Raw genomic sequence first — 7,870 nt, forward strand, 5'->3', positions numbered from 1 at the left:
CTGTTGCTATATGAACTGACCCAATTAAAGCTAATGAATGTCCTGCTACAGGGTATACCATGGAAGTTAATTTGAAGTCTCTGAATGGTTGAAGAGCCTCATGCAAGGAGATGCTATTGATAGTTCATATGGCCAGGATGGGACTACTTGGTGCCTGAATGTCACGAGTTATAAGTCAAAGGGTAAAATGTTGGTCTGCCTTTAAAGCCAGTGGAAGTCTTGCCATTAACTTCAGCAAACATAGCATTTCTCCCTTAATTCTGTAACTTTGTCTTATGAAGAGGGGAATTGCGTTGTACTTTTACTTCTTGTGGCTTCACCAAGAGTCTTCATTCCACGAGTTTTTAGATTTTTATTTAATCTGATGGTGTTTTGTGGGAAACTAAATTGAAAGTGTATTTAAGGGCCCCAGAGACCTGCTCTGATGAACTGCATCAGGAGAAGTTGAACATCTGCTTCATGCTCAGACACAGCTTTAGCAGAACTCCTAATCATTCAAAAGAAATTGCAGAAAATCTGTTTGCTTTTAAGTTTCAAACCTCATCGCTCAAACTTCGTTTTAATGTCCTTACATACAAATTAAAAAAAGTAAAAAAATCAATACAAAATATTTACGACCTAGGCAGAAAATATGCAAAAGAGGAAGGGAAAGAAAATCAAGCATTTTTGCAATTTTAGGGTGGTTTTACACAAAGGAAAATTCAAAACTGAATTTTGGAATATAACAAAAACGTGCATCACACTAACATGAAGATGTTTTAACAGTGGTTGTGTTTTCTTAACAAACACCTGGTTTATCAGTTCTATTTCATATGTAAAATGAAATGGAATTTATAGGAAATAGATTTTTTTTTTTTTAATTTCAATTAACTATTTTTTACTATAAGGAAAATATACAGAATTTGTGTGGAAATCCATATACTATTTTTAGTCAAATACAGAAAATACTTTGCTGCAAACTTTTAAATATAATAAAATGCATTTAATAGCAATCTTTTGTGGTATCATCATTATTTATGAACATAACATTCAAAGTATGGAAATTCAGTTGTGGATCAAAATGACCATAAAAACAGTAACCCAAAGAACCTTATAAACATGTCAACACCCATCATTTATCACAGATGGCTCATACCAAAGTAAAAAATTTATAAAATGTAGTAATTCTCAGCATATGGTTTACTTTGTTGCATTGTTCCTACATATTATTTGTGTTAAAATCCAGAAAATTATATTATGAAAAGAATATTGGGTTTTTTATTAAACTAAAGTACAGGTTAAAGTCATTCTTTTCTTGTGATGAACATATACCAACAGTGATTAAAAAATAAAAATTTATTTACAAAATATTGATGCATACATATTACACAAATCAGTTATATCAAAGTGGTTTTTTAAACAATATCTGTAGCAACCAAATATTTGCATTGGTTTACCATAGTGCAAATGGTAATGTTGCAAAGGCAGGTTAAAATGTGGGATTGCAATTTGAATGTTGGACTTCTCTGCTGCCTTCTGTTTTACTACATCTAGAAAACTATTCCTTTTCATTTAAAAAATACCTATTTCTTGCGAATGTTGAGTAGTGTACCTGAGGATAGGGCAAATTCATTATTAAGCCTAAATCCTTTCACTTGTATAACTATCTTTCTATTTACTCAGCCTGCTTATGTAGCACCATTGCCATTGATTACTAACATACTAATGAGAAAAAGGAATGGAAACACACTAAATACACTATGCCATCCCTAATTTCAGGATTTGTCCATTTATGTGGAATTTCATCTGATACATTTCAGAAGTCTGCACTATATATTCAAGTGTTTAAGGATGATTCTGGTGGTATTGTGTAGTGGTGTATATGTTACCAGTATATATTTTCCTGTAAATATGCTATTAAGTGAAGCTGTGAAGAAATGAACTTAAAAGCCCACTCCTTCTGTCCTCAGATGAGAAGGAGCTTGCTTTTGATTACCAACGTGTACTGAAACCTGCATATAAATTTGCATCCAAATAACTGAATATTGATTCCCTCATAATGTAAGAACTTCCTGTATTAAATCCGGTGATTTTGATTGTAGCTTTTCTCTTTTGCTGGCTCAAAACCAGCCGTCAGGTAACTCTATAGTCCTTTAGTTCACGTTCTGTAGCTGGCGCTGCACTAAATCTGTACGATAGCCTATCATACAGCACACAGGAGGTCGGCAATGCCTGGTGTACGTAACTTCACAGTTTGAAAGACTGCTGAGGGGGTAGAACTTTTTCTTTTTCCTTTTTTTTTCTTTTTTTTTTTTTTTTTGGTAGCTTCCACAATTTCTGAGGCGGTGGATCTGATGAGGGTCTCATGAGCACCCGCAGCGATCTACAACCATGGCCGGGATCTTGCCGTATATTATTTGTTCTTTCCCGTTGAAGTACAGCATGTTTATGGGGGACATCTTGGTGGGCGTGCAGCAAGGGCCTGCCGAACCTCTGGGGTTTGCTTGGTGTACGAGGTGGGTGTGTGGGTATTTTTGTAAAAACACAAATTCGCATTCTCCGGAGCAGTAATTCGCTTTGTATCTCTTAGGTGCAATAATCCAATCCCACCCGAAGGCTTCAAAATCCACGGTCAGTGGGTAGCGACAACATCGGGATTCTGTGGAGTGCTCGTCACAGTCGAGACCGAAATCTCTGCGGGACCGTTTTGGTGTGTCTGTAACTCTGACCTCTAAAAATGGGTTCTGTGAGGAGAGGAGAAGGAATTGGAATCATTACTGAGGTAAACATAAGTTCAGTAAAAACACGCAAATAAATAGTATTTCAGATGCAGGTGTATCAAATTTAATATTCTGAAATTAAGTTTGCGAACAAAACTTGGACCTCCTGCAAATGTTACCTCTGTATTTTCCTGCTGTTTCTTTATAAAGAACTTCAAGACATATTTGTTCCTGAAATCACTCTTATCTCACTGCCAAATGATTTCTGTTACCTGCTGTAGGAACATTTCAGAAATTTGGAGGATGCTGGATTTTTTACATTTAATGCTGGTTCTGTTTGTTTGTTTTAAATTTCATAATAAGAGTTTTAGTGACTCCTTCTGAAATTCTCTCCATTAAAATCATATTGAATTCAGGCTTTGTGGATATCAAGGAAGGTTTCTTGTTGAGATCACGGAGGACAAAGTTTACTCCTTAATTGCTGGCATGCTTGAATGACTGAATGAATTTGGAGGGGCAGCTGATATTTTGACTCCTGGAAGACTCCTATGGCCAGGAATGTACTTTTGGCAGATCTCTAAGCCATATGCTTCCTGCTGGAGGTGTGTTTCCACAGGCCCCAACTGAGACTATATGGAAATTGCAACCTTCACAATCACGAGTTTGAAAATTTTCCCAAAGTTCCTCCCTTCCACACACTGATTCCAGCCCCGTGTGTTGGTTTGGCACTAACCAGGCCATCCCATGAAGACCATTCCTTTAGTGGTACTTAATGGCCCAGCTAACTTTGTTACACAGGTTTCTCTCTTCCAAAATACCTGCCCTTACAGCTGCAAACTGTGGAGCGGCTGGAGACACTCCTCCCAAAGGTAAATGATATGGGGAGGTAGTTGGTGAGAGGAGCATCCCTGTAGCAGGACCTGGAGGAAGGAGAAGAAAAATTTCCTCTCCTGTTATCAGCTGTGCTTTTAACCCTGCTCTGCCACTGAAATGCTTATTTATAGATGATGATAGCCATGGGTTACCCACATATATCATCATTTGAATGGATGGACATGGTGAGGACATTCCTCATCATGATATCCACCTGGCCTCTCTCTAGTATAGGAGATCCACATCTATACTGGATGTACAATTAAGATATCACAGAGTTTTTCTTTTAAGTTCTTTTTAATTGCATTATACTGCTGTGAAGTTAAATATTACACAGCTACATAAATACAGATGCAATGGTCTTAAAGATCTTTTCCAAACTAAATAATTCTATATTTCTGTAATCAACAGATTCACCCACTGCACAGAAGTAAAAGTAAAATAGTATTCTTTATGTTTTATTCAAAAGGAGAAATTACTTGGTTGTGGTAAGTTTAGGAATTTTTATAGGTTGTAGATGATTAGTGATTTGCAGAAACAAATAGCAAGGAAAATGCTGTAGTTTCACTGGCACACTTCAGGTTTGGTTTGTTCATCTATACTTAGAAAAAGAAACCCACTTAGTTATTTTAGGCTTTTTCTCATCGCTGTTTATTGTATCAAGCAGAATTTATCCATTCAAACATTTCTAATAGGTGGAATGATGCACTCTATCACATACTGAAAGGTACAGAACTTAACGTTATGAAGATCTATTCTCACCTTCAAAAACATATAATTCTTGCTGTTATTAATATAAAATATAAGCATAGAGAGTAGGGAGAAACTGCCTTGCTTTCTCAGCAGTATTGGAGGCATCTTTCTCATCAGTGAAAGAATGCAATGACTGTTCTTTTAGTTTTATATAAAATAACTGCTTATTAAGCAGTACTTGCTCTCAAATTTTAAAACAATGTTATTTGGTAGTACCATCCACCAGTCATTACCAAAACCTTTTCTAGTTAATGCCTCTCAACATCCCTCTGAACTACTGCAATTTCTCTCAATTTTTTTAAATAGGGAAACAGAGGCAGAAGAACACTATTGATTTTGGCATGATCAGAGAGCAAAGAATGAAAGAATTGGATATATAGAACTTTTCTCTTCCATTCCATAAACAGTGCATCCATTTTATCCTTAAAACATTGCTTAAATGCTTTTCAATAAAATGGGATTTTTCTAAATAAACTTACCAATCCATCTTCACCCGGTCCTGGGAAAGTTACAGCAAGATTTCGTCCATTCTCATCAAAAGCTTTTATTTCAATGCCTAAATTGGATTCAGGCTGTTTGAGCCAATTTTGCAACACTGTCTTCACATCGATACTCTGCCAAATACCGGTGCCTGGATTCATGTCGAGTTTCAAAGATCGAATTCCAGTATATCTTGTACCATCTTTCATGGGTTTAATAAGTCTCAGGATCTGCACAAACACCGTTGTAGGTTTTTGGACTTGCCTCAAGTATATCCACAATTGTGCCTTTACTACTTTGTTATATTGTATTTTAGAGCTAAACTTAAAGAAGCAACATTTTGGTTTTCCCTCCATTTGTACAAGAAAATCAGCTATAAATGAATGGAAAGAACAGATTACTGAACAGGGAACAAGAAAAAATGCATAAATAAACCTGACTAATTTCTTCCAAACTATATAGGACATATTACAATATGTTGTAAAGAGTATCAGTAACAAAGTGGATTTAACTTAATTCGTTTTCTATGGTTTACACTCTACAGCAACTTTAATGAATGTCAACAAAATTATTATGCTATCACCTCCCACCTACTCACTTCTGCTAGTCACCTCTTGAGGACCTTCATAAAGCATGCAGAAGAGCAACTTTGCATAAGCTGACTCAACACGTGTGTGGTGATCCAGCTATTTCTAATTTACCACGTAGCCTCAGTGTGCTGCACAGCGCACAGCACTGGGCAAACTGCACAGGCACTTAAATTTCGTTTCTCAATGGGAAAAAAATAATAGAGAGGATTAACATAAGGATCATTTTGTTTTCATTTGAAGAACATTATAGGAAAGTCATGTGCAGTGCTTCGTTCCTCCTTCCTGTAGCCTATGATGCAGCTGTCATACCTAGTCATGGCAATATCTTTCCATGCCAGGATAAAATGGGTAGCACTAATCCTAAATGGTGCAGGGCTTTGACATTCATAAATCTCATCACTTAAGATACCTGTCTCTTTAGTGCATTTAAAATAGCTCAAGGGCTTTTTATAAGAAGTAGGAAATGAACTCAGAGCAATGAAATACAATGGCTTTTCTGCAGTCACTGTAATTATGTAGCAGTTTGACTAAAAATAGTTATAAAGGCTTGGACATAATGGGCTGGAATAAAATTGCTGGCAGACCTCGGCTTTGTGATAAGGCTACAGTAGTGTAATGCTATTAAGTGCTCATCTTATTAATTAATAACTTGAAAAGTTGCACTAAAAGTTACTTTTTCATTGATGAGTATATTTTCAGCTGGTGAGAGCAGCTGATATTATTCCAGTATGCATAATGTAACGATATCTGTAACTGCTAACATGCCTTATATGTCCTGTCATCTTTTTCCTTTTTGTCATCATATTCATAAGTGTTATTTAAAAAAACAGCTGCCATAGCCAAATACTTTAGCTGATGAAGAACACAAGATACTATAGTATTAGCTGTGCAAAAGATACTTGATAGGAGCCATAGCAGATGTTTAGCACTCAGAAGATAACTCAGAATCTGCTCATTCAGTAAATGCCTTCATTCTTCCTTGGCACGACTATGTGAGCTGATTGCTAGAGCACGGACATTTTTACATTTAAGACTGTTACACACATATTTGCTTTAAATATATAGTTTTAACTCTGAGGTGGGTGGTGCTAGTTTATGGGGTCAGCAGAGAAGCAAGAATTTAACTCTCTACTTGCAAGTGCTATAACATATTGCAGTTAGGTAGGTCTAGTGTTCTAAGGTACATTTCTGCTGTTTTCTACTGCTGCTAAAATTACTGACCAGTGAAACCTCCCTCACAAAAATATAGTTCTCTCATTTGCTGCACTTGTACTTTGTATTTATGATAGGAAATGCCCCGGGTGCTGCAGATAACGAAGTCAACTAAACTGCAGATCTCCCTTTGCTTTCTAAGGCATTGGGCAAATCCGAAGTGCTACAGGGCACACACATTATAAGGAGCCGAAAAGGAACAGTAAAACAAAAGCTCGTAACGCAGTCATCTGAACCTGGCTCAAATTCTTTAGAAATAACTCTCTCCTCCCTCCCTCCAGCAGACTTCAGCCAGCAGCCTGTTGGGAGAGCCCGAGGAGGAGTTGTGTGGCTCTACAGCAGGGAGACAACTCTCTCGGAGGAGCAGTGGGAGTTGAAAACAGCAGGGTTACTTACACTCTGTAGGCATTGTGATAATCGTTTCGGTGGTGGCATGATAGTCATCATCTTCCAAAGAACCATCACTACTGTCATCTCTCTGGACGTCATACTGATCAATCAGTTCCTGCAGTGGAGGAGCCTTGGGTAAAAGTTGCTTAATAACATCCCTGCTAATGTTAGGAGCTTGTTCCAGGCGCAGTTTGCTGAGGATTTGAATTTTTATGGCTTCTATTCTGGAAGATTTTGTATTCTGTCTCCACATACAAGCATTGCACAGTCCGTCTTTTTCAGCGTTCTCTGTGGGCTGACTACTGTCATCCAGAGCCACCGGATCAACTGAAATCAGCACGAGCAGGTAAATATAAGCATAGAGCACTAGCTTTTGCATGATCTCACATTCAGTGCAGCACTTTTCCCTTCTTTTTTTTTTCCCCCCCTCCCCCTTTCCCTTCCAGTACTAAACAGATCCGTGAAAGCAAATGCAATCTGAGAGACAGCTTGCCACACTGGTGTACCTTATATATTCCAAGGGGGCTTTTTATACTCCAACTTTGATTAGGCTCGTGTCGTCAAACCCGACGATTGGTTGCTGTCCCAACAATGAATCTGGCTGTCAGAGGGTAAAGCCCTGTCGATCACAAGTCACTAGACAGCGTTTAGTTACAGCCAAGGGTGAACTGATTTATCTGGGTACTTCGTAGAGGATATGTTCTCTGTATTCTGAAAGGATATATTTCCAAGTATTTTGGGCAGCAGGACTGAAAGACAGCACTGTCATTCTTAAATATTATACCAACCATGTACTTGTACTATGAATTAAAATAGATCTTCCTCTAAAGTTGCTTTAGGCTTATACCAGTCTTTTTGAGTTGAAAGTTTGTT

At 37.5% G+C, this 7,870-nt stretch overlaps 1 protein-coding gene across 1 annotated transcript; it reads right to left on the reverse strand.

The window, feature by feature from the left end:
* Nucleotides 1-825: 825 nt before the first annotated feature.
* Nucleotides 826-7,486, reverse strand: MSTN (myostatin). The gene is made up of 3 exons (XM_027678112.1): nucleotides 7,004-7,486; nucleotides 4,805-5,178; nucleotides 826-2,723 (listed from the first exon to the last, which is right to left on the reverse strand). Exons 1-3 carry the CDS (start codon nucleotides 7,374-7,376, stop codon nucleotides 2,343-2,345), a joined length of 1,128 nt encoding a protein of 375 aa, XP_027533913.1. The 5' UTR covers nucleotides 7,377-7,486; the 3' UTR covers nucleotides 826-2,342.
* Nucleotides 7,487-7,870: the final 384 nt, after the last annotated feature.

This window comes from Neopelma chrysocephalum, unplaced genomic scaffold (assembly GCF_003984885.1).
Source record: "Neopelma chrysocephalum unplaced genomic scaffold, ASM398488v2 Primary Assembly neopelma1_44, whole genome shotgun sequence".
Taxonomy (NCBI): Eukaryota; Metazoa; Chordata; class Aves; order Passeriformes; family Pipridae; genus Neopelma; species Neopelma chrysocephalum.

Bases quoted from the DNA above. Each gene is read 5' to 3' on its own strand.
- MSTN (XM_027678112.1), bottom strand. From the start codon at position 7,376: ATGCAAAAGCTAGTGCTCTATGCTTATATTTACCTGCTCGTGCTGATT. The intron at 5,179-7,003 runs GTAAGTAACCCT...ATTCATTTATAG, and splicing joins TATCACAATGCCTACAGAGT to CTGATTTTCTTGTACAAATG. The intron at 2,724-4,804 runs GTAAGTTTATTT...CTCTCCTCACAG, and splicing joins GACCGGGTGAAGATGGATTG to AACCCATTTTTAGAGGTCAG.